The sequence below is a fragment of the Kogia breviceps genome, chromosome 4, assembly GCF_026419965.1.
Source record: "Kogia breviceps isolate mKogBre1 chromosome 4, mKogBre1 haplotype 1, whole genome shotgun sequence".
Taxonomy (NCBI): domain Eukaryota; kingdom Metazoa; phylum Chordata; class Mammalia; order Artiodactyla; family Physeteridae; genus Kogia; species Kogia breviceps.
In genome coordinates, this window is record NC_081313.1 from 118334176 (window position 1) to 118359717 (window position 25542).

Here is a 25542-nt window from a genome sequence, read left to right on the forward strand (position 1 = left end):
AGATACCTCCCTTTGAGACCAGAGTGTTGGTTGCTGGTCTCACCATCAAAAGGATATTCTTGAGGATCAAGGGCTTGGGAAAACACCTGGGGAGGATAACCTCAGGTTTTGCCACTGGTTTTGGCAGCCTAGGTGAGGATTCAGATGAATTTTAAAAATCTCATGTCCAAATCAGGCTGGATTTTTCTCTTTGTGCTCTGGTGTGTTTGAGACTTGAATTACAGTTTGCAGGTAACTACAGTGTGAATTGAACGATATTTCTGCATTTGTGCAATGTGGTAGCCAGGCTCCAGGGAGGGTCTGGATCGGGGTAGGGGTGGGGTGAGATCAAGTCTCCCTTGACAAAAGGCCCCCTAGGGCTAAGTGAAAAACTTGCTCTTTTGAAACAGTCACTGTTGGTAATTAACAACATATCAAGCATACAGTGGTGTCAGATAAAGGAGATTTGTAGGCACTGTGCTGTGTTGGTAGCAGATCTCAAGCATTCAAGGAAGCTATTAAATCTGTGAACATTAGCATTCTGCCAGGAAGTGAGATGTAATCCTTAGCGTCTCCCAGACAAACTGATTCTTTACCGATTTGGAACATCTTCCTCTCCTGACTTCCTCCCCCCTCCTTCACCTCCTTCCATACTGTCCTTGAAATCGATGAATGGCAATTTAGTATACCACCAGTGGGTATCTGAATAAGAGAGGTTTGGTTTCTGCTGCGCCTTCTGTTACAACAAAAATGTGTGCTGCATAAAACCTTAATGTGTAAGCCTTTTCTGCAAAGAGGTGGATGTATTTCTGAATAATCTGCAGAGGGGCAGAGTTTTTAGTATAAGGCAGTGCTTCTAAGTAGCTGTTGCTCTAATACAATCAGACTGAGGCAGAAGCTACTCATTTAGAATATTGGTGGATGACAACATTGGCTTGAACAAAGTGACCAGTCTCAAATGGCTACTCACTCTCTGGGCTGCAGGTTGCTAGGGCTCAGGCTGTCGCTGTTTTCCCCACCGAAAAGGGGCGGGGCGGTGTGGGCTGGGAATTGGTGTGTTAGAGAAAAAAAATACGTGTATGTTGTCTGCCTCTCCATAGAGGTAATAACCCGTGGGAAAAAAAATGCTGTTGAACAGGAGGAAGGCAAAAAGATAGGTGGGTTGTTTTTTGTTTTTTTGTTTTTTCTTTCCTTTTTCCAATGCTGCGACGCATTTACCCTGCTGCTATTGGGACGTTCTCTGCTTAGCCGATTGGCTGAGCCCGGGAGCCGCTGTCTGCCAATCGGGTGGAGGAAGGCAGACAAATCTACCCCGCCACCAGCAAAAAAAACGGCGCGTAACCCTTGCGGCGCCGGCCCAGCCGCGCCAGAGCTGGCGCGGGGAAAGGGAGATAGGTGTCTCCAGCTGCTGTGGCCGTTCGGGGCGGGTCGGCTTCTTCGGCTTCTCAGGACCTGATAGAGAATTAGTGGGCGGCAGCAATGCTCCGCAAGGTGAGAAACTGGGTAGAAATCTGCTGGGGGACTACCCTTTTGTTCCTTTTTTGCCACCTGGGTTACGTTTGTGGGCAGATCCGATACCCGGTCCCAGAGGAGTCACAGGAAGGGACTTTTGTAGGGAATGTCGCCCAAGATTTCCTGCTGGATGCAGAGAGCTTGGCAGCTCGCAGGCTGCAGGTCGCTGGAGAGGTGAACCAAAGACACTTCCGTGTGGATTTGGACAGCGGTGCCCTGCTCATCAAGAATCCAATCGATCGAGAGGCACTGTGTGGGCTCAGTGCCAGCTGCATCGTGCCCCTGGAGTTTGTAACAGAAGGGCCTTTGGAAATGTACCGAGCAGAGGTAGAAATCGTGGATGTGAATGATCACGCCCCTCGATTTCCTCGGCAGCAGCTGGACTTGGAAATTGGGGAGGCAGCTCCTCCAGGACAGCGTTTCCCCTTGGAAAAGGCTCAGGATGCAGATGTGGGGAGCAACTCCATCAGCAGCTATAGACTAAGCTCCAATGAACACTTTGCACTGGATGTCAAGAAGCGCAGCGACGGCAGCCTGGTCCCAGAGCTGCTCCTGGAGAAGCCTTTGGATCGGGAAAAGCAATCAGACTACCGCCTAGTGCTGACTGCTGTGGATGGAGGGAACCCCCCGAGATCTGGCACAGCGGAGCTCCGGGTGTCAGTGCTGGACGTGAATGACAACGCCCCAGCCTTCCAGCAATCCAGCTACAGGATTAGCGTTTTGGAGAGCGCGCCAGCCGGCATGCTGCTCATCCAGCTCAATGCCTCTGACCCAGACCTGGGTCCCAGTGGTAACGTCACCTTTTCTTTCAGTGGTCACACCCCTGATCGTGTGAGAAATCTCTTTAGCCTGCACCCCACTAATGGAAAGCTTACTCTTCAGGGGCCCCTAGACTTTGAGAGCGAGAATTACTATGAATTTGATGTTCGGGCTCGAGATGGGGGTTCTCCAGCCATGGAGCAACATTGCAGCCTTCGGGTGGATCTCCTGGATGTAAACGACAATGCCCCCCACATCACAGTGACCTCAGAGCTTGGGACTCTCGCTGAGAGCGCAGAACCTGGCACCGTGGTGGCGCTCATCAGTGTGCAGGACCCCGACTCAGGTTCAAACGGAGATGTGAGCCTCCGTATTCCTGACCATTTGCCCTTTGCCCTCAAGTCCGCCTTCAGGAACCAGTTCTCCCTGGTGACTGCTGGGCCCTTGGACCGAGAGGCCAAATCCAGCTATGATATCATGGTCACTGCTTCTGATGCTGGGAGCCCTCCTCTGAGCACCCACAGGACCATTTTCCTCAATATTTCAGATGTGAATGATAACCCACCCTCTTTCTTTCAGAGGTCACATGAAGTATTTGTTCCAGAGAACAATCGCCCAGGGGACCTGCTTTGCTCCCTTGCAGCCTCTGATCCAGACTCTGGCTTGAATGCACTTATCTCCTACTCTCTCCTAGAGCCCAGAAATCGAGATGTGTCAGCTTCCTCCTTCATCTCTCTGAACCCCCAGACGGGAGCCGTTCATGCTACTCGATCCTTTGACTATGAGCAAACACAGACACTGCAGTTTGAGGTGCAGGCCCGGGATCGGGGCAACCCACCCCTTAGTAGCACCGTGACAGTTCGTCTATTTGTACTGGACCTCAATGACAATGCGCCAGCTGTGCTCCGCCCTAGAGCCCGACCTGGTTCCTTATGTCCACAAGCACTGCCTCCATCAGTTGGTGCTGGACACCTAGTTACAAAGGTGACCGCTGTGGACTTGGATTCAGGTTACAATGCTTGGGTTTCATATCAGCTCCTGGAGGCCCCAGATCCCAGCCTGTTTGCAGTCTCCCGCTATGCTGGGGAGGTGCGGACGGCTGTTCCCATCCCAGCTGATCTCCCGCCACAGAAGCTGGTCATTGTGGTAAAGGATAGTGGCAGCCCACCACTCTCTACCTCCGTTACTCTCCTGGTGTCCTTGGAAGAAGACACTCATCCAGTTGTCCCTGATCTTCGAGAATCTTCAGCTCCAAGGGAAGGAGAATCCCGCTTGACCCTGTACTTGGCTGTATCTCTAGTGGCAATTTGCTTTGTCTCCTTTGGCTCATTCGTGGCGCTAATCTCGAAGTGCCTGCGTGGGGCTGCCTGTGGAGTGACCTGCTTTCCTGCTGGCACCTGTGCCTGTCTCACCCGATCTCGAAGGAGAGAGGGGCTTCCTCCTTCCAATGGGATCCTCCGAATCCAGCTAGGGTCAGATGATCCTATCAAGTTTGTTGATGTGGGCGGCCACTCTCATGGCTGTACACCCTTGGCTTCTGCACCCACTCGGAGCGATAGCTTCATGATGGTGAAGTCACCCAGTGCACCTATGGCAGGGGAACCTGTTCGCCCAAGTTGCCCACCCTCTGATCTTCTCTATGGGCTAGAGGTGAGACCTTTGCAGGCTCAGCCAATGCTTGAGGGTTATTCTGAGGCAGGCATGTGGCTGGGCCATATCCCAGAGAGTACTGGTCTCTCTGTAAGAGCCTGTAGTGATATCACCACTCCTGTGAGTGGTAACTATGTGGTAGATGCTATGCTTTAGAAGTGTTTTGTGAATTAACCAGGGAGTTTTCACAGATTAGTACTTGAGGTGGATTATGCCCTTATCTGAGAGTAAGAATTGAAAGTAAGTGATCAAGAGCCAGGGTATTGTGGAAACACACTACTGGAATGTGGATCATATGGAAGGCTCTTGTGCACAAGGTACACCTAAACCCAGGTGGCTGCTTTCTCTACTCTTCCTGAATGAGGGGGCCAGGGTCTGGAACACCTTAACTCTACGTTAAGGGGAGCTAATATCTTTGCCCCACAGTATCATCTACTCCCGAATCCACGGTGAAAGGGACTCTCTGCTTGAAACATAGCAGAGAGCAAAAAGAAGAGCCAAGGGAGTAGAGAGGCATCAAGGCGGAAGCAGGGATCTTTTTGTCCAGGTCTTCAGGGCTCCCAATCAAGTCCCCACTGGGATTTGAGCTAGATTCAATAGATTGGGGCAGGGGAACATTACCTCTTTGGGAGGAAAAGGCAATAAGTGAAATCACTAAATATCAAAACCTGTTTTACTGCTGAGGAATTCATAGAGACAGCCACTATGGGAGTCTTTAAGTAGTTTCTTCTGAACTGATGAAACCATAAAGCCTAGAGGCCATGCCTAGACTCTAGTCATCTTCCTTGGGTGACCTGGATCAGTCCTAGAAATGTTCCCCCTACCACAAGCTGTGATGCCCATTCCATAGCTAAAGTCTGGGATCCCAGAAAAATTGAATCCTTATAGCCATCAGCTGACAATGAGATTCCTCAAAGTACTGCTGGAGAGTCCGAGCAAGACTCTAAAGGGTCCTAACAAATCTTTTCTCTCACCTTGGGAGTGTTTGGTAGGATGGGGTAGGGAGGGGATAACACATGGGCTTTGCCTCCCTGAGAAGGACAAAATTTTGTTGGTTCAAGCAAAGTAGTGGGAGCTTCTGAAGTCATGCAGGAAGTTGCTGGGACAGAACACTGAGAAGTTTTGTACCACTTTGTCTTCCCTGCTGAGCACCATCTGAGCTGCCAAGGGGGCTGAATCAACCTGCAGCATGAAATGAGTGGGGAGGTAGGAGGCTTCTCTGACACAGATTTGCAGCGCCTGTTCCTAAGGTTTCCAGGACTGAGGAGACTTGATAATTGGTTGGGAGCACAGACTTTTGGGCCAATCAGACTCAGAGCCAAGGTGGGGGATCTGCTCTTCCTGCCCGCCTCTCCTCCCCCAGCTCCCCAGCTCCACTCAGATTCGATTCCCCTCCCCGGCCCCAACCCACCCCCGCCATTTGGTGACTAAGAAGAACTGCTGCAGGCAGACAAACCTCGGAGCAGTTTTTTAAGAGGCTGGAAGGAGACATAAGAGATTTCAGCTGCTATATTCCAAGCCCTGGGTCTGCCTTCCAGACAGGACAGCACAGAGTCAGTGTCCAGGAAGGGACTTCTGGGTCATGGGGCCCAAGACACCCCCGCAGCTCGCTGGGAAATGGCAAGTGCTGTGCATGTTGTCCTTGTGCTCCTGGGGCTGGGTGTCTGGGCAGCTTCGTTACTCAGTGGTGGAGGAGTCTGAGCCGGGGACGCTGGTGGGGAACGTTGCTCAGGATCTAGGCTTAAAGCTGACAGATCTGTTGAGCCGCCGCCTGCGGTTGGGCTCTGAGGAGAGTGGGCACTATTTTTCCCTGAGCTTGATGAGTGGTGCTCTGGCAGTGAATCAGAAAATTGACCGGGAGAGCCTGTGTGGAGCCAGCACCAGCTGCCTGCTGCCACTACAGGTGGTGACCGAACACCCGCTGGAACTAATCCGTGTAGAGGTAGAAATCCTGGATCTCAATGACAACTCTCCTAGCTTTGCCACCCCTGAGCGAGAGATACGCATCTCAGAATCAGCTGCACTTGGGGCACTGTTCCCGCTGGATAGTGCCCAGGATCCAGACGTGGGTACCAATACTGTGAGCTTCTATACTCTGAGCCCCAGTAGCCACTTCTCTCTGAATGTGAAGACCCTAAAAGATGGGAAGCTATTCCCAGAGCTGGTGCTAGAGCAGCAGCTGGACCGTGAAGCCCAGGCAAGACATCAGCTGGTGCTCACTGCTGTGGATGGGGGTATACCACCCCGCTCAGGGACCACCCTTGTCTCCATCACTGTGCTGGACATCAATGATAATGCTCCAACCTTCCAGTCCTCAGTTCTACGTGTGGGACTCCCAGAGAATGCTCCTGTGGGTACACTGCTGCTCCGCCTGAATGCCACTGATCCAGATGAAGGCCCCAATGGCCAACTAGACTATTCTTTTGGAGACCATACATCTGAGGCAGTGCGGAATCTCTTTGGCCTAGACCCTAGCAGTGGAGCAATCCATGTGTTGGGTCCCATAGACTTTGAGGAATCAAGTTTCTATGAAATTCATGCAAGAGCCCGTGACCAAGGACAGCCAGCCATGGAAGGCCACTGTGTGATTCAAGTGGATGTGGGGGATGCAAATGACAACGCCCCAGAGGTACTATTGGCCTCTTTGGTCAACCCTGTCCTGGAGAGCACACCAGTGGGCATAGTAGTGGGATTATTTAATGTGCGGGACCGAGACTCAGGGAGAAATGGTGAAGTGAGCCTTGATATCTCTTCGGGCCTGCCATTTCAGATTAAGCCTTCTGAGAACCACTACTCCCTGCTAACCAGCCAGCCTTTGGACCGTGAGGCCACATCCCACTATATCATTGAGCTGCTGGCCCGCGATGGGGGCTCACCTCCCTTGCACACCCATCTCACCGTCAGGCTCAACATTTCAGATGTAAACGACAATGCACCCTACTTCACCCAGCAGCTCTACACTGCTTACATCCCAGAAAACCGGCCTCCAGGCTCCCTTCTCTGCACCGTGGCTGCCTCTGATCCAGACACTGGGGATAATGCTCGGCTCACCTACTCCATTGTAGGAAATCAGATTCAGGGAGCCCCAGCCTCCTCCTTTGTGTATGTCAACCCTGAGGATGGGCGGGTCTTTGCCCAGCGTACTTTCGACTACGAATTGCTACAGATGCTGCAGATTGTGGTGGGCGTTCGAGACTCTGGCTCTCCCCCATTGCATGCCAACACATCTCTCCATGTGTTTGTCCTGGACCAGAATGATAATGCCCCAGCCGTGCTGCACCCCAGACCAGGCCGGGATCTCTCAGTCCCCCAGCGTCTCCCTCGCTCTGCCCCTCCTGGCTCCTTCGTCACCAAGGTGACAGCCGTAGATGCTGATGCAGGCCACAATGCCTGGCTCTCCTATTCACTGTTGCCACAGTCCACAGCCCCAGGACTGTTCCTGGTGTCTGCACACACTGGTGAGGTGCGAACAGCCCGGGCCTTACTGGAGGATGACCCTGACACCCAGCAGGTGGTGGTCCTGGTGAGGGACAATGGTGACCCTTCACTCTCCTCTACAGCCACAGTGCTTCTGATTCTGGAGGATAAGGACCCTGAGGAAATGCCCAAATCCAGCGACTTCCTCACACACCCTCCTGAGCATTCAGACCTTACCCTTTATCTCATTGTGGCTCTTGTGGCCATCAGTCTCTTATCCTTAGTCACCTTCACCTTTCTGTTAGCTAAGTGCCTTCGGGGGCACGCAGACGGGGATGGGGGTGGGGGTGAGTGCTGTGGGCGCCAGGACTCGCCCTCCCGGGAGTTCTATAAGCAGTCCGGCCCCAACCTACAGGTGAGCTCAGACGGCACACTCAAGTACATGGAGGTGACGCTGCGGCCCACAGACTCGCACAGCCATTGCTACAGGACGTGCTTTTCACCAGCCTCGGATGGCAGTGACTTCACTTTTCTAAGGCCCCTCAGCGTCCAGCAGCCCTCAGCTCTGGCACAGGAGCCTGACGCCTTCCGGTCCCGCTCTAACACACTGCGGGAGCGGAGCCAGGTGAGGGGCTCGGCGCGACCCCTGGGGGCGGCAATGGAGAAGCCGCCCAGCCACATCAGGGACTTTGAACTTGGCATCCGCTCCTCTGGTGCGGGCTCGGCCCGAATGTCGGGACTGTTTGGACGGATTGTGTGGAACCAGAGGTGTGGCCGCCGAGGCAGGGATGGGGCTCTGAGCCCGGGGAGGTGATGGTGATTGTGGTTGAGGGGGAGAGAGGAAAGGACCGACCCCACATTCAGAAAAGCCTGGGGTCTGGCTATCGTTCTGGCGATTTCCGCCGGGTCCGGGGTCCGGGTGGAGGCGGTCACAGATCCATGCCTGCAGCCAGCCTCCGAGGCTCCGAGGCTCCGGTGCGGGCACGTTCCACTGGTCTTGAGGTTTCTTCTTAGGTTTCTCCCCACTCCCTTGACCTGTGACTTCGCTGTTATTCCCAACCCTCTTTATTCCCACATCAAACCAACGCGTCTGTGGACAGAGCAGAAGCGCGCCCGCAGGGCCCGCACGAGCCACGCACCGCACACGGGCTCGCCGCGCCTCACCCGCGCACGCACACGCCCCCTCGCACTTGGCCTTCCGCGTACATCGCCTTTTACTGCCAGCCGCTCACTGCCAGGTGCACTGGCTGTTCTGGCCCGCTCACAGCTTCCCTCCCGCCCTGCTGCTCGCCTCACAGGTACTGACTGAGCGCGCCCAGGTTGTGGCCGTCCCGGCCCCTGACGACCCTGGAGCCTCGCTCCCGCCCGGGCCTGGACCGGTCACCTCCTGGCGAGCCAGAGTCGCCCGCAGCGTAGCCACTCTGGGCACTCTAGGCTCGGGGCGGGCGGGACTCTATGACCCGCGGGCTGGCGGATCCCGCCGGGTCCGGGGCTCAGAGCGGAGTCCGGGCGGTGCCTCCAGCCCAGAAACCTAGCTCGGGTCGGCCTGGCTGCCCTGTGGCCCAATGGACGGCGGGGTCCGGCCTGGGACAAGCGAACAGGCCTCTATAGGACAGGCCGCCTGGGCCCTCTGTGGCACCACCGACCTGTCTTCTGGTGGGAAGTGCGACCCTGGAACACGTGGGCTCTGGACGCTAAGACATAGGTTTTTGGCTTCGTCATCACCACAGTGTGCCCAGCGATCTAGGAACAGGGTTTTGGGAGTGACCAAATTATCTGACACTCTGGCAAGTCTTTCTTTCCCTGGTTGTTGGAAAGCCATGGCCTCTGCCAGTTGCCAGCAGGGTGCTCGCATACATGGGGAAACTATAATGGTAAAACACACGTTTCTGTAACTCCAGGAGCTTTTATTCAAAATATGTCCATACCCCATCCTGCCCCTCGAATCAGAATTATAGTTTGGGACAACACCCCCATGTGATTCTGATAGCTCATTGAGAGAGCCTTACTACATACTTCCTCTTAGAACCACGACATCTCCCTTGCTTTTCCCCACACTTGTTGGGTAGGTACTAGAATCCTCCCTCTGATAACTGAGTTTCTCTCAGAGCTCAAGTGTTTTGCTCAAGTTCACACGGTGAGTGGTCGAAAAAAGATCTAATCTAGGTCTAACTCCAGAATTTGTGCTTTCAATCACTTGGTACTTGTAAAACTGGAGGACTCCTGGAGGGACGGTTTGTCTCTGCTGGGATGAGGCAAAGGGGGGCATTCTTTCCCTTTTAGAGCCTAACGTGTGAAGAAAAGTCTACTGGGGCTCCTTATTCCTGAGCAGCCCTAATTGAACAAACTTGGACCCGCCGTCCTTATGTAGGTTGTGAGTTGGCCTAGTTCCTATCCTCCAGTCTGTAATGGTTCCTGCATCTCCATGTAGATTCTGCTGTGTCTAAGAATATAGTAACTGAGTGCTGGACATCCCCATACCCTTTCCCCATGGCGGCTCCAGAATGGTGCTTGTAACTCCTGTTGTACCTGGGATGCTAAGTTTCTGGGTTCTGCTTATATCACTGCCACCTGTGATACTTGGAGTGAGTCATTTGGCAGCCCTGGGTCTTCCTTCTCCCCAGTGTAATCAGAGGTGCTCACACCTCCCTCTCTGCTCCTGGGAGTGAGTGTGAGAATTAATTGCCGGAGCACCCCAGAATGGAGAGGAAATGGCTCTAGGAGTGCTCCATGAGAGTGTGTGATGGGATAATACACCCTCTGGAAAGGCTGGGAGGGTCTTGGAAATGAAGTGGCTGGCTAGAGTCCCACACCTTCATCCAGGTGGGAGACGGCTACAGATCTGCCCCTTGGGAGCCCTGGAGATTGAGTTGGCTCTCCTTGGAGCCTGTGGGAGCTTGATCTCTGCCGGGCCCCATCCCAGCAGTTCTCTCTGTCCCAGACAGAGCTGCCTTGTTCTCTCCTCCTTAGTCAAAGCCATTGTCTGGCACAGAGTTCTGGGGGTGGGAGGTGTCCTGGGGCTTGGATGCCCTGGCATCCAAAGGCCCAGTCTGGCATGACTCCTAAATTAATAATGTATTTAGCTATGGGAAGGGATCCTTGAGAGCCAAGGGTCTGAAGGAGGTGTCCTTCTGAACGTGTAAAGGCACAACCTGGCATGAAAAGGGTTACCCAGAGCAGCAGCCATCTTGCCGCAGAGGATGCTTTGTTCCCAGCTGAGGAGCTGAATGAAATTCTTTCTAGGGCTGGTGGAATTCTCATGTAAAAGCCTCCTCTGCCACTTTGGGGGGCCTTCTCTGCACCCCTCCCCCTGGTTTCACAGAAGATGCTTTCAGCCCTTGAATCTCTGCTCAGAAGTTCTGAGTCTGGGAGCAAGGAGGAAGGGGCTGGTTCCTTAGGAAAGGAATCTGGGTTTGCTCACTGTGATCAGATAACTGTGATTTTATCTCTTTGTCTCTGTTACCTCAGACCTCTGATACCTGAGGTGTATTTTGTCTTTGTAAATGAGCCTACCTCGCCCTCATCTTACCCCATTTGGGTACTCAGCCCCTTTCCCTCTGTTTTCTCCACAGCAAGCCCCGCCCAACACGGACTGGCGTTTCTCCCAGGCCCAGAGACCCGGCACCAGCGGGTAGGTGACTGCCTCTCCAGCCCACCCTCTTCTCTGCGACATTTTTCTCAGTGATGACGTGGGAGGAGATGGGGGGAGGGCTCAGCATTTGCTACAAATGGCTTCCTCCCTCAGTTCCAGATTTCAGGGAGGTTTTGGTAAGTTGGGGGCTGGTACACAAACCCCAGAAGGAAGAGGCTCCTACTCTGGCTATTTTGGAAACACAGTTCACACACTCATCCCTTCCCTTTGCCCCACCACACAAACCTTTTCCTGTATCTTGGGGGCTCCGTGGGAGCAAAGGATGGTCTCAAGGTGGTCTCTGGGTGGAGAGGAAGGTTTTTATACCTATCCACCGGCTCCATCCTCCTGCTCCAGATTTGGCTGGCCTCCGTCCTGACTGGGGTTCAGGAAGAGGAATCTGGGACAGGAGGAGGAGGGGAGGAGCTGTCAGCAGCCAGAGTCTCCTCCAGAGCCGTCAGGAAAGAGCTGAGGCTGAGGGGAGGGTGGTCAGGCAGCTGGAGGTGGGGCTGGGGACGGAGAGCCTGCAGCCTTCTCTGCCCGCAGGCCCTTTGTCTCTGACACTCTCTCACAGTCCTCGGCTCAGTCTCTGTGTTAGTTGCAATCTCTGCCTCTCCCTCTCTTTCTCGTCTCGATCTGTTTCTGTCTTTATTGCTGTATCTTGGTCCCTACCATTTGTGTCTACTTGCACTGATCTGTGCCTCTTGCTGCGCCTGCTATGGCTAGGTGCTCAATAAATGTGGAATCAATGAATAAACGTGACTCCGCCTTAGTCTCAGTCTCTGTTTCTCCTTTTCCCTCTGTCTCTGCTTCCCTGTCTCTGTCCTTGACCTCTCTTCTGTCTCTCCTTCTCTCATCATTTCCTAGTGTCCTGGTGTTCTTCTGTCTCCAGTCTCTTTCTCTCCCTCTCACTGTTTCCCTTTCTTCTCTGTTCTCAGCCTCTCTGTGTCTCCTTTGTCTTTGTCTCTGTCTCTCTGTCTCTCTCTCTGTATATCTCTCTAAGTTTCTTGTCTGTCTCTTTTTGCCTTAATGAGTATCTTTCTCTGATGCTCTTTCTTTATCTCTCTCTCTCTCTCTCTCTCTTTTTTATCCTGTCTTTTACTCTGTGTCCCTCTCTCTGTCTCTCATTTCCTAAAACTTGTGGGCAAGCCAGCACACACATGCCCGCCCCCCAGGCTCTCTCCCTCCCCAGCCCCTCACACACACAGCCTTTGATCTCTGCTCTCGACCATACACCCTCCCATCCAGGCTGCCCCAGCTGCTCAGATCAATCTGGTATGAATTCCTGCTAAGACAGGAACTCCCTGGGGCGAGCGGGCAGGGGTGGGGTGGAGGGGAGGAGGACTTTAGCAAAAGACCTGCAGTTGGTCTGAGAGGAGTGGGGTCAGCTCAGGGCCAGGTCTCCCTGTTACAAGTCATTGGGAGCCTGGTGGAGTCCAAGAAGCCTAGGAGACAGAGGGAGGGGCAGAGCTTGGGCTGCCTTCCCCACCTCCTCACTGGTTGGACACTTGCTGCCCACATTTCCCCAGATGCTGAGCCCTCACTGCCACAAGAACCCAGGACACCTTGGTGTACGGTGGAGACTCAGCTCCTGGGCATGTGAGTCCTGCCTCTGGTATTGAGGTCTCAAGGCAGTTAGTTCCTAGCAGGCCCCTAGAAGGCAGCAAACCAGATGGCTTGGACTGCCCTTGCCCCTCCCTTGACCCCAGCTTTCTCCTTTCTCCCTGCTGGTCTTGCCAGCCTTCCCACAGGTTTATCCGTTAGGTCATTCATGTATTCGTTCATGCATTTATTCATTCAACAAATATTTATTGAGCATATACTATGAGCCAGGCCCAGTGCTAAACACTGGCCTGTAAGAGTTAACAAGCAGACAGGATCCTTGTACTCATAGGCTGCCATGCCAGCAGGGAAGACAGAAAATTGACAACAAATCACACTAAAAAAATTTCTAGTTACAAAGCATAGCAAGTTCTGGGAGGAGGGTCATGTGAGTGTAATGGGGGAGGGGGAATAGAGAAGACCTCCAGGAGGAAGTGCCATTTGAGCTGAGGTGATGAGAAATACAGGGCAATTCATGTTCTCTTTACCCACCACCACCCCAGGCCATATACTGGCCCTGAAGCAGAATTCATTGCTGAACTTGAGAGCCCCACCTATTGACTCTTTTTTAAAAAATATTTTTTATTGGAGTATAGTTTATTTACAATATTGTATTAGTTTCAGGTGCACAGCAAAGTGAATCAGTTACACATATTCACATATCCATTCTTTTTTAGATTCTTTTCCCATATAGGTCATTACAGAGTATTGAGTAGAGTTCCCTGTGCTATACAGTAGGTCCTTATTAGCCGTTTGACTCTTATGTGCCTTCTGGATTGGGCGCCTTACCCCTGCCTCAAGTCCCTTTTCATCAAATGAGAGACTTGGTGGCCTAAAGTACATGAGGGAGCTCTTGGGGAGATGGAGGAGAAGATGCAGGAGCTCTCCCTTCCTTAGTTAACTTGAGGGAGATGGAACAAACATTTATGATTCAGCTGCACAGGGGTCCAGATGAAATCAATGTTAGGGGCCCAGTCCAGCAACTATAACTTCCCCCTTTCATTCACTCAATAAATAGTTAATAAGCACCCACCGTAGGATAGGTAGTGTTCTAGGTGTAGGAGATATAAGATAGATGTAACCTCTGCCTTAGGGAGTTTACAGTGTGTTGAGGGAGACAGATATTAACCAAATAATTACTCAAAAAAATTGTAAGATTACAGCTACCTTAAGTGCTATGAAGAGCAGTTCCTGGTGGTGAGAATATAAAATAGAGATTTGACCTGGTCAGGGAGCAGGAGGACATCCAGGAGGAAATGAGGTTGTGGATTAACCAGCTGAAGGAAACAGGGAAGAGCATTTGCAAAGGCCCTGTGGTGAGGCCTCTCAGGATCAGCAGAATGCTGCAGGCTTTCTTTGCTGCCATTCTGATGAGTCAATGGGAGTGAGAAGATGAAGAGGGGAGATTTCTCTTATTCAGTCTAACCCTGGTTCTGGCTCCCCACTGCTTCTCTGGCCTATCTTGGCTACTGGGACACCAGGTTCAGAGCATGGCTAGTGTTGAGTTCTTCAGTAAACCTGGTTCAAGTTCAAGCCAGTGCTCTGTCACATTGCCTAGACAAAAGGAAGTCTTCTGAAGTCCCTGCCTGCCGGGTGCTCCTCCTCCCCACCACTACCCCTGCTCAGGTCCTCCTTTTGGCTTCTGATCCCAGCAGCTGTTGTCTCAAGCCCTGAGCCCAGCAAGCCAGTTCTCCTTTCTCAGGCTGTACCCCAGGCCCCGCCCTGCAGCTGTTCCCAGCCTCTGCCCAGAGGAGGGTCTCCATTTGGCTTTCCCTGGTCCCCACACTGTTCTCCTTGGATGGCTCCACACTGCCATTTCCCCTTCTGTTCCACCTCCCCTGAGAGACACTATCCCTGCTCTCCCTCAGTTTGGGCAGTCATTCAAGAAACAAATAGCATCTTATTTTTTTCTGCTTATAAAATAATCCATGCTCATTATAGAAACATGAGAAATAGAGAAAACAGTTTAAAAGAAAAAGCACTCATAATTTTACAACCCAGCCTCTGGGGCTACCCCCCCCCCCCCACACACACACACATAGAGCACACTAGAATACAAACTTCTTAGGGCAAGAATCATATCACCTCTTAAATCCTAGGGCCTGTCACAGGCACTGGCACATAGTGGGTACAGGTTGTAGTTCTGCCTGCTGCCAGCTGTGTGATTTTGGGAAAGTCTCTCAACCTCTCTGAGCCCCAGTTTCATCTGCTGGGAAATAGGGATAATAACACTTATCTGTAGGTGGTTCTGAGGCTGAAATAGACAATATGTATATAATTTAGTCAGCCCACTACCCAGAAATAAGAAGCTCTGAGTAAATGGTTCAAAAAGAAGTCTATCTCTCTACTCATCTCCTGCCCACGTTCTTGGCCTCCAGCCTTCAATCATTTCCCAAGAATCCTTTCCTCCCAGCCCATCATGGTTCCAGGCCCACCCTTCCACTCAGCTTTATTCCTTCAACACCATCGCCCACCGCCACAGGGTATCCTAACCTGGTGTCTGACCCTGTTGTCTACCCCACAGCCCCAAAGCTCTTCTCCCTGCTGCTCACCCCCCTACCTGCTCACCCCACTCTTTCCCCATTAGGCCCTTCACCTCGGCCTGAGGCCGCCTGCCTCAGCCCTGCACCCTTAGGCAGGCCAAGAGAGAGCTCAGTCTGCCTGCAAGTAAGAACTCCTGGATTTTCATGGAGACAGAGGTGGCTGAGGCTCCATCACTGGGCTCCCGTCCTCCCAGAGGTGCCCCCAAGCCTCAGTCTTCTCATAGGAGCAACCATGACCTTTACATACTTAAATCTAATCATGACAACCCCCCTTTTATATACTTCAGTGGCTTCCCAAAGCTCTTAGGATGAGACGAAAATCTTTAGTGTACACTCTGCAGCCCCAGGCCCTGACACCACCGTGCCTTATGGCAGCCACACTGGTTTTCTCTTAGTGGTTTGAACTCACCAAACTCCTCCCAGCCTCAGAGACTGGGGCGTATTGCTCCCCCTGCTTGGAAAGCTTTCACAACACTACCCTTCTCCTAGTTAGCTTAATTTTACCCCTCAGTTTTTTACTTTGAAATGCTTCAAACCTCTCAAAGTTGAAAGAGTCATATGATGAACATCCAAATACTCTTTTAAACCTAGATTCAGCAATCGTTAATATTTTGCACATTTACTTTCTCCTCTCTCTCTGTCTCTCAACATGCGCACACACACACACACACACACACACACACACACACACACCCCTCACACACTTTTTTTCTGAACCACTTGAGAGTTGCTGACATCATAACATTTGAAATACTTCAGTATCTCTCTCCTGATAACAATAACATTCTCATACATAGCCACAAAAGAATGATCACATTTGAAGAATTTAACATTAATGCAATAATACACAGTCTACTAGCAGATTTTCATAAATGTTCCCCAAATGTCCTTTCAACCTGTATTTTTTTCTCTTTTAACTCCAGAATTCAATCAAGGAACACGAATTGCATTTGCTTGCTACCTCTCTTTCATCTCCTTTCATCTAAAACAGCCTCCTTACCTTTTGGAGAGTTGTTTTTTTTTTTTTTTAAGACATAGACATGTTTTAAAAAGTCCAGGCCAGCTGTCTTTCAAAATGTCCCACAGTCTGGATTTGCTGATCATTTTCTCATGGTGAGATCAGCTTACAGAGTCTGATAAGAATACTGCGTGGGTGACATTGTACACTTTCTGCTGGGAATCATTTCCTGTCAGTTTGTCCCATTGTCAGTGATGCTCAGTTTGTCCCCTGGGTTAAAGTGGTATCCCCAGATCTCTCTGTTACAAAGATATTTTTAAATATTGGTGATTAATAAGTAATCTGTGGGTGATATTTGAGACTGTGCAGCAAGCTTTCGCTGCTTTTAGTATTCACTGATGATCCTTGCCTGAATCGGTTTTTACATCAGCAGTTATACCGTGTTGATTTTCTATCACTCCTCCTACGTACGTTTGTTTGGCTGGCATTCTCCTGCAGATCACCTGGATAGCCTCTTCAGATTTAAATACCCTATCTTTTCCTTGAGGAAGCCTGGACTGACTGGCTCCCTAACCCCAACTAGGTCAGAACTCTCCTTTACCCCTGCTCTTTGCCTCCATGGCACTTAATTGTCACAATTACAATTCAATTATTGTGTAATTATTTAATATCAGCCTCTCAATGGAGATGGAGCCTCGTGAAGTCAGACTATTTCAGTCATGTTCACAGCTACAAACCCAGCACCTAGTCCTGTGTCTGGCACACCGTACTTGCTCAATAAATATTGATTGAATAAATGAACCCAGAATCCCAGCTCTTCCCCTTCTGTGGAGGGAGAAATGACATTCCTGCTTTCTCCTCCAACCCTAACTCTACATTTGCTGTGACACCGTAGAGGGCACCACACAGCAGCTGGTCTGAGCCTTAGACTGAGTCCACCTGCCTGGGGATGGGAATTCCAGATCAGGGGAAACCATAAGCAGGGACAGACCTTGGCATAATTGTAAAGCAGCTCTTGACTGTGCTCAGCCACCGTGACAAAATCCACACACAGACACACACGCTCTTTCATGCCTTCAAGGCCTTCCCTGCAGCCCCTCCCCTGGTGCCAAACCCTTCTTACCTCATAGTGAGCCTAACTTTCTGGGCAGGGCTTTCTCCATTCATTCAGGCAACAAACATTTATTGAGGAACTTTAGTGTTCCAGATGGTGCAAAGGTCGACTAATAGACCGTGTGTGTCAGGCTGCTTCCCCTTCCCCTCAGAAATGGAAATAATTTGATCCCTGAAAATTCCCCGCCAAAGCATGGAAATAGTTACTACGGGAAAAAATCCAAGTTGGGCTAGCATTCCTTAGAGTTCCTTTACAGGTTAACATTTTTAACAATTAGGAATCACCTCGTGTTTTTCTCAATGTTTAGAGCATCTAAAGGTCTTAACTAGGCGCTTCAGTGGAAAACGGGCACAGTCCTGGTCCCAGAGCTCAAGGAGCTGGGTCTGGGGGTGGGGACAGCGGCAGTCACAGTGGGACTAGAGCCGCCGCCGCAGGACAGACAGTGGGGGTGGAAGCACGGTGGAGGCACCTAACCCAGCCTGGGTGGGCTTAGGGGTCCCCTCTGGCAACCTATTCATGTTACCAAGGCAGAGGTAGGGGAACTTGCATTCTAGGGAATGGTATCTGCCCAAGATGTGCTGCAAGAGAGAGTTTGAGGAATTAGGGAAAGCGCCTCAGAAAAGGTTTCTGATAGAATGTTTGAGAGTGAGGTTGGGGGTGTTCTTGTGAAATAGGAGGGGCTGGTCCTTGTGTGCCTGTGGATTTTATCCTGAGGGCTCAGGGAGCCACTGAAGTGATCAGACTTGAGTTTTAGAAACCTCTCTCCCTGTCTCGTGGGGCCCCCAACCTCTCCCCCTAGGTTCTCACACCTTCCTCGAGTTCTGGTACATTCTCTTCCGTTTCCCACCCTCACTGTCCTTGGGAGAGGGTCTGCTCTCCTTCACTGTGAGCCACTGCCCCCTCGAGGCGGGGCAAGCTTCAGTGCATCCTGCCCTCTCCCTCGAAGGGCCATGGTGTCTGAAACAGTAGAAAGCTGGTTTGGGGGACTGGCAAATCGGCGGGGGAGGGGGGGTCTGGCTTCCGAAGGATTGTATAATCTGCCTCCTACCTTGCTGGAAGGGAGCAGGTCTTGGGCATGGGCTAGGGATAGACACTGGATGTGGGAGCCCCGGGAGAGGACAGGAGGGGCATGAGCTGGTGGCTTGGGAGACCATGCTCACCATCCCATTCTCTCCGCAGATCCCAAAATGGCGATGAAACCGGCACCTGGCCCAACAACCAGTTTGACACAGAGATGCTGCAAGCCATGATCTTGGCCTCCGCCAGTGGTAAGTTTTGCCAGCATGTGTGGGGAGGGAGACCTGGGGTTCTGGGGTGCATCCCACAGCACCGTGCCCTGAGACTGGCTTTCCACCTATGTGGTTCCTCTGGACCTTTCAGCCGATCTGAGGCAGCCCATAATTCCAGGATATAAAGCCGGGTTAGGGAATAGCTGAGGGATGGAGGTGTCCTGGGATGCCCAGAGGGGAATAAACAGGGAAAGATCCTTGCAGGAGAAGTAGGGAGTAGTGGTTAAAAGTCTAGCCTTGGAAGGGACAACTATAGGTCAGGTCCTAGCTTTGCCGCTAACTACCTCTGTGACTTTGATCAGTTTGCTTAATCTCTCTAAATCTCAGTTTCTTCAGCCAAGAAAATGGGGACAGCGACCTCAAAGGATTGTTGTAAGGATGCAGTGAGATGATACCATAAAACACATAGTACTGGGCCTGGCACATACATGCCCTCAATCCACGGAAGTGGGTACTCCCAGCCTGGAGCACACACTCTCCTTTTTGGTTGCCCCTACTTGCAGAGCAGGATTTTGGTTTTCCCACAAGGCTAACAAAGAACTTCAACAATAGAGATTCAGGTGATGGTTTTCATCCCTGAAGAGTAAGAAGAGTCCTGAGCCGGTGGGGACGGAAGCGGGCGGAATAATAATATCATTAATACTTAAGAGCACAGGCTTTGGAGGCAGGCCAGCCTGGATTCAAATCCTGGTGCCACCACTAAGCTGTGAGTCATCAGGCAAGTGACTAAGCCCCTCTGGGCCGCAGTTCCACCGACTACAAAATCCGTAGGATAATAACAGATCTCACTGTGGTGTTGTGAGGGCAGAATGTAAGGCCTCAGCATAGGATTGGCAGAGAGGAAGGGCATGATATGCAATGGCGAAAATTGATTAACGATTATCTTTTTTGACCCATGGTGGGATAGAAGGTAGAATTAGAATAACACCTGCTAATAAGGACTGGCTTCTGCAGCAGCCAGTCCTGGACTTATATGGAAGCCGGCAGTGGCCTTACATAGTGAACCAAGAGCCCGGCTGTCCAGCATGTCTGGAGGCCTGGTGGGTAGAGAACCAGGTAAAGTCAGAACTGTAATCACTATATAGTTGTGCCTGTGTGCTGCCCCAGCACATGCTAGGCAAATTTGCTGGGCCACACGTCAGTGGATCCTCTCACCAGCTCTGCAAGGCAGGTCTAATTCCTTCCATTTGACAGATGAGGGAACCAAGAAGTCGCTTGCTCCAAGGCCCCCGTTTTGAGCTGCAGAATGGCAATTCTAACCCAGCCCGACTCCTAAGTTCATGCCCTTTGTACACCAGTGACCGTGTCTGCCTTTCCATCCAGCCTCAGTTTCCCTTTTAGCTGAATGAGTTTAGAGGCTGAGCTTCTCTTAATGCTGCGTTATTCTCTCAGATTAGGGTTCCAGATAAAATACAGGATGACCCATTAATTGTAACTTCAGATAAACAACAAGTCATATTTTAGCATAAGTAGGTCCCAAATGTTAGGACTGGGACATACTATATTAAAAAAAAAATTACATGAAATTCAGATTTAACTGGGCACCCTTTATTTGTTAAATTTGGCAAGCCTTCCCTGGGTGTCTGTGAGGCCCAGTGGGGCGAGGCCGTGGGTGGTGAAGAGGAAGGGAGAAGGGGCGGGGGGCCAGCCTTCTGGGACAGAGCCGACCCCAGTTCGGCATGGGAGTGGAAGTGCTGCTGTAGCTCTAGAGAGGCCAGATACCGAGTATGAAAGAGGCAGGTGGCTGGGTCTGAGGAGATGCCAAGTTGGGTTCTTGAGGGAAGTAAACAGTAAGGTATATTTAGCTGTTGTGGCTTTGAGCCCTAAGGCCAGGAAGCAGACTTTTTAGCCTAAATCCAGATTTTAAAAACAGACGTGGAGTCAGTATTTATAGCCCCAGATCCTCCCAGAAGGTCCCTGGGTCACCACCACAGTCTGGCTCCCCTGTCAGGGCTCCACCCCTCTGGCCCACACAGGACCCCAGCCGAGTATCAGCTGGGGGGGATGGACCTTGGGGGTGGAGGTGGCAGGGTCAGGCCCTACTCTCACTTTCACACCCACTTCCTGGCCCTGGAGCCAGAAAGGTTCCTGGAGTCCAGCCCAGCCAGGCCTGTGGGGCTGCTGAGGAGGAGTAAGCAAGCGGGAGAGCAAGTATACTTGGGAGGCTTTTTAAATAAACCTTTGAGGGGAAGGTGTGCTCTCAAGGAGGCTGCAGCCTGTGGCTCAGCTGGCCCTGGCTGAGTCTCACCAGGCCTCCTGGACTGCTTGGAGTTGCTGCCCTCAGCCCCCAGCCCCGGGGTGGGGAGGGCAGGGTGGGAGGAGCCGGGAGGATGGGGCTGGGAGGTGCTTCCCTGAGGAGAGAGGACTGCAGTGCTCTCACCTCCTCCAGGCCAGAGGATGCCCATGTTCTTTCTTGCTGCTCTTCAAAATCTATTTCTCCTTGGACTCAGGGAAGATCCTGGTTCCTGCCCAGTGTAGGTCTTGCAGGGTTAGAAGGGGGGCGCCATTGGAGACTTGATTCCACAGAAGGTCAGAGCCCTCAATCCAACTGAGGTCGGGGTCAGGCAGGGCCGCGGTCAGGGTCACAGGGCTGGCTCCTTTGTGGCGGAGCTGACCGGACAGAACTCAAGGGCAGCCTGTTTCTGTTACACTCTGGGTTTCCCCATCTTCCTCCCTCCGGGTCCAGCCCAGCTTCACTGCATCCCGTAGGGCCCAGGCTAACATCAGGCCTGGGCTTCTGGGGAGGAGGTGGTGGGGCTTGCTTTGTCATTCCATCTGCTCGGGTGCCCCTTAGGGTGCTCCTTAGAGATCGTGGGTGCATGTAGGATGTGGGTGGGCCTGGCTTCCAGTTACCCAGTCAAGCCTATTTCCTGGCTTTCTCTTTCTGCCTCCCTTCTCCCTGTTTCTCCCCGTTTCTTCCCCTTTCTCTCTCCCTCTCGTCTCTTTCTCTGGCACCTCTGACAGTCTCCCCTCTTGACCCCTAAATCACTCTGGAACCCTGGCTCTTGAAGCCGGATCTGGGCCCCCTCCCCCATTGCTTCCATTGGGGGGCGGGAGGGGGAGGGAGCAGCGCGGTCGAGGACCCGCTCCCTCCTGGAGTTAATTAGGGAAAACGGAGGAAACGTCCCTGCAATGAGAGGGCTGGGGGAGGGGCGCAGCCGGAGGAAGGAGAGGAGGAGGTGGGCGCTGCTCCCTCCCACCCAGCCTACTTCCCCGCCCCCTGAAGGCCCCCGGACTGCGGAGATTTGGGGCTTGAAATGGAGGCTGTGGAAACCTGAGCGCTGGAGTGAGGAGGCGGAAAGGCCGGAGCTCTTCTCTCCTCGGCTTTCTCATGCCCCTCCCCCTCTGGTGCCGTTCTTTGCAAATACTTCCCGTCTGTTTCTCAATCCCTGGTTGGTGTCCCAGGATTACTCAGCCTCTCCGGCTTTAGTCACCCTTCCTACCCACTCCCAGGGTCTGGGGTGAGGGTGGAGGGAGGCCAGGGTGGGGGGAACCTCTTCTGCTGGATGGGGGCTGAGCTGGGCTGGGCGGGGCACTCCTGGGGCTTTAACTCTCCAACTGCGGGAGGACTCCAGCAAGAGGCTTCATGAGCCCTGCCAGACTCATCAAAACTCCTGGTTTGTTACCCCCTGGGGAGGCAGTGCGGGACCATGTAGGGTAGAAGCAGTGACACTGCTGTAGGGTGATGGTGGTGGTGGTGATGGTGGCAGCAGCTGACGTTTAGTGAGCTCTTAGCAAGTGCTTCACTGGATGAAGCACCGTCTCCTTGAATCCTCACAAAAACCCAACGAGGTAGGTAATTCTGTGCTTCTCTCCCTTTAATGTGCATACACATCACCTGCAGATCTTGTTAAAATGCAGATTCTGAGTCTGTGATTCCCACAAGCTCTCAGGTGACACTGAGTCAGGGTCAGAATTTGTACTTCTCTGGACCCCAGTTTCTTCTTGTGCAGGACGGGAAGTTGGGCTACGGGCTCTCTCTGATGTCACCTACTCGGACATTGTGAGCCTGTGCCTACATTGTACCTAAGACATCTGGTCCTGGGATCATCATCTTCTCAGCCGCTCTCCCCCTCCTGTATCCTCAGAGCAGTGATGAGGTGCAGGCCTCTGGTGGTGGCGGTGGTGACCATACCCTACAGCATACTTAAGATACACTTACGCCTCACCCCTGCTCTCACCTGTCCTGGCTGGTAGGCCTTGGGCTAGTCTTTTACCTTCTCTGACCCTTGCTTCTGTCATCTGTAAAGCGGGTATAAGAGCACCCTTGTCCCTGGAGTGTTGAGTTGAGGTTAAAATTCGTCACGCATGTGCAACATCTAGCAAGGTGGTTGGCACACAGTAGGCACTGGTTGCTGTTATGAAATGAATCCCTGGAAAAGCACCTACTCCTAACTCATAAGAGAACGACTCAATGCCCGCTCTGTGCTTGGCACTGGGTGGAACAGGATAGGAACCTGCACGAACCATGCTCTTGACCCCCCAGGAGTCTGTGGTCTAGTGTGGAGACCAGAGAGGCTGCCTGGAGAAGCACTAGGGCAAGGACTTGAGAGCAGTGTCTCAGCCCTGAGAGAAATGACAGCTAGCATGTTTGAAGTCACTAGTCTCCGTGCTTTACATATGTAATCTTGGTTATCCTTCACGAAAACCAGAAGAGATAGGTACTATTATTATCCCCATTTTGCAGTTCAGGAAACTGAGGAGACATAAGGAGGTTAGGTACACTTGACTAGGATCACAGTTAGTAGGTAAAAGAACTAGGAATGAAACCTAGGCGGTCACTCTGGAGCCTCTTAGCCCTTCCCCTTGTGGGTGGGATGGTGTGTCCAGTGCTATAACTGATTGTGCTATAAGAGAGTAACTGTTGGGGACCCTGAAGTTTAGCCCCTGACCTTCCCTTGTCTCTGCAGAAGCCGCTGATGGGAGCTCCACCCTGGGAGGGGGTGCCGGCACCATGGGCTTGAGTGCCCGCTACGGACCCCAGTTCACCCTGCAGCACGTGCCCGACTACCGCCAGAACGTCTACATCCCCGGCAGCAATGCCACTCTGACCAACGCAGCTGGCAAGCGAGATGGCAAGGCCCCGGCAGGTGGCAACGGCAACAAGAAGAAGTCGGGCAAGAAGGAGAAGAAGTAATGCGGAGGCCAGGCCTTGGAGCCACAGGGCAGCCTCCCTCCCCAACCAGCCCAGCCTCTCCCTAGCTGCGCCCAGGCCTCGGATTTTCAGGGCTCACTCCCAGGATACTGGTAGGGGCCCAGGCCATGCTCCCCTTGGGAAACAGAAACAAGTGCCCAGTCAACACCCCCTCTCTGCCCCCAGGGGATTGAATATGCAAAGGGAGTTCTGCTGGGAACCCCCATCCAATCAATTGCTGTGCCCATGGGGGTAGTGGGTTAGTGTAGACACCATTTATCACTCCCCCTTCAGTTACAGCTGAACTCCTCCATCTTCCAAATTCAATCAGGCCCATCCATCCCCTGCCTCCCTCCTACCCGACCCACCCCGCCCTCCTCCTCAACAGCTCCTCTTTCTTAAGTTGTTTGGGGGTGTTGAGGTACCTGGTGACCTAAAAAGGCTCATAGTTCTGAAGAGTTGGAAGGGCATCATGACCTCTTGGCCTCTCCTTCAATTCTCAAACTTCCCCCAGAGCATGGTTTGGTGCCAATCCCTTCACCCCCTTCCAGGACCTGAGACCAAGCTCAAGTTTTGGGAGATATAGTCACCATTCCCATGGTACTGATGCTTGCTGGATTTAGGGAGGGCATTTTGCTACCATGCCTCTTCCCAACACCCTGGGGACCAGTCTTTTGTTTTTCATTGTTTGATGTTCCCACTGCATGCTGTGACTTCCCCCTCCCCAAACAAGAGACTTCACTGCATGTTCTAAGACAGTATGGGGTGGTAAGATAAAGAAGGGAAGGGCGTGTGTGTGTGTGTGTGTGTGTGTGTGTGTGTGTGTGTGTGTGTGTGTATGGGGGGGATGGACAAAGCTTGACCCATCAGTTAACAGGGTCTTGCAGGAGGCTCTGTATGCCCCCTGGGTACTGACCAGATCCCCAAATTCCAGCCGTAAGCCAAGCACCAGGCTGGACCCTCATCTATCATATACAGGGCAGCCCAGGCAGCCAGCGGTGGGCTGAGCTATGGGCACCAATGGATTTAAACTGGCATTATGGTCCAAGGAAGCTCCGAGCAGGTTTGGGACCAGGTCCCCTGGAGAGGTCAGAGGGGCCTCTGTGGGTGCTGGGTACTCCAGAGGTGCTGCTGGTGGAAGGATCAGTGTGGCCGCAGCAGGAAGGGGGGGCCAGCTAGACCATTTTTGGTCCCTGGGTTGGGAAGGAAAGGAGCTAGAGCAGGGACCAAGTTGAAAGTGTCAGCCCAGGACCAGGGCTTCTCCACAGGGCCCCTGCAAATAGCAGCCCCAGTCCTTCACCTTGCCAGGTGCCATTTCTTCTCTGTGAAGGCCACTGCCCAGGCCCCTAGTCCACTCCCTCGTGGCCAGAGCCTGGTTAAAGTCCCCCAGTGCCTCCTTGTGCATAGACCTTCCTCTGCCCACCGCTTCTGCCCCCGGGGTCCCGTTCACGCAGCGGGGCTTCGCGAGAACCCCACCCCGGCCCTTGCAGTGGTGTAGAGCCCCCCCTCTTTCGGCTGGTGTAGAATAGCCAATAGTGTAGTGCGGCGTGCTTTTCCGTAATGGCGAGTGGGCCGCGGGCGGCGGGCTCCGCGCAGCCGTCTGTCCCCGAATCTGCCTGCGGCGGCCCGTGCTGTGTTTTGTGCTGTGTCCACGCGCTGCGGCGACCCCCTCCCGCGTCCTGACTCCTCTAAGCGCTTCTCTTTGCATAGTCACGTAGCTCCCCACCCCACCCCCTTCCTGTGTCTCACGCAAGTTTTATACTCTAATATTTATATGGCTTTTTTTTCTTTGAAAAAAATTAAAAGATTTCTTCTGAAAGGTACACCGTTTCTATGTAAAAGATGGGGGATCCTGGCATGTGTGGATGAAGTGATGAGCTCAGAGTTGTATGCTGGAAGACGAGCGGGATCGGGAGGCGATTATTGTGTTGCGTATTGGTTTTGGGTCATTGCC

At 52.5% G+C, this 25542-nt stretch overlaps 1 protein-coding gene across 27 annotated transcripts in view; it reads left to right on the plus strand.

Annotated features, from left to right (window-relative positions):
* Window positions 1-25411, plus strand: part of LOC131756068 (protocadherin gamma-C4) — a 173965-nt gene extending 148554 nt beyond the window's left edge. For 23 of the 27 annotated variants that reach the window (XM_067031823.1, XM_067031826.1, XM_067031831.1 and 20 more), the window contains 3 exons: window positions 10890-10948; window positions 18345-18433; window positions 23365-25411. In XM_067031823.1, coding sequence (XP_066887924.1) covers window positions 10890-10948; window positions 18345-18433; window positions 23365-23591 — 375 coding nt within the window. In that variant the 3' untranslated portion in view covers window positions 23592-25411. Of the gene's footprint in view, window positions 1-1282; window positions 3901-5304; window positions 7943-10889; window positions 10949-18344; window positions 18434-23364 lie in introns of those variants that run through there. The other 4 variants (XM_059062833.2, XM_067031836.1, XM_067031824.1 and 1 more) reach the window with 4 other exon arrangements.
* Window positions 25412-25542: the final 131 nt, after the last annotated feature.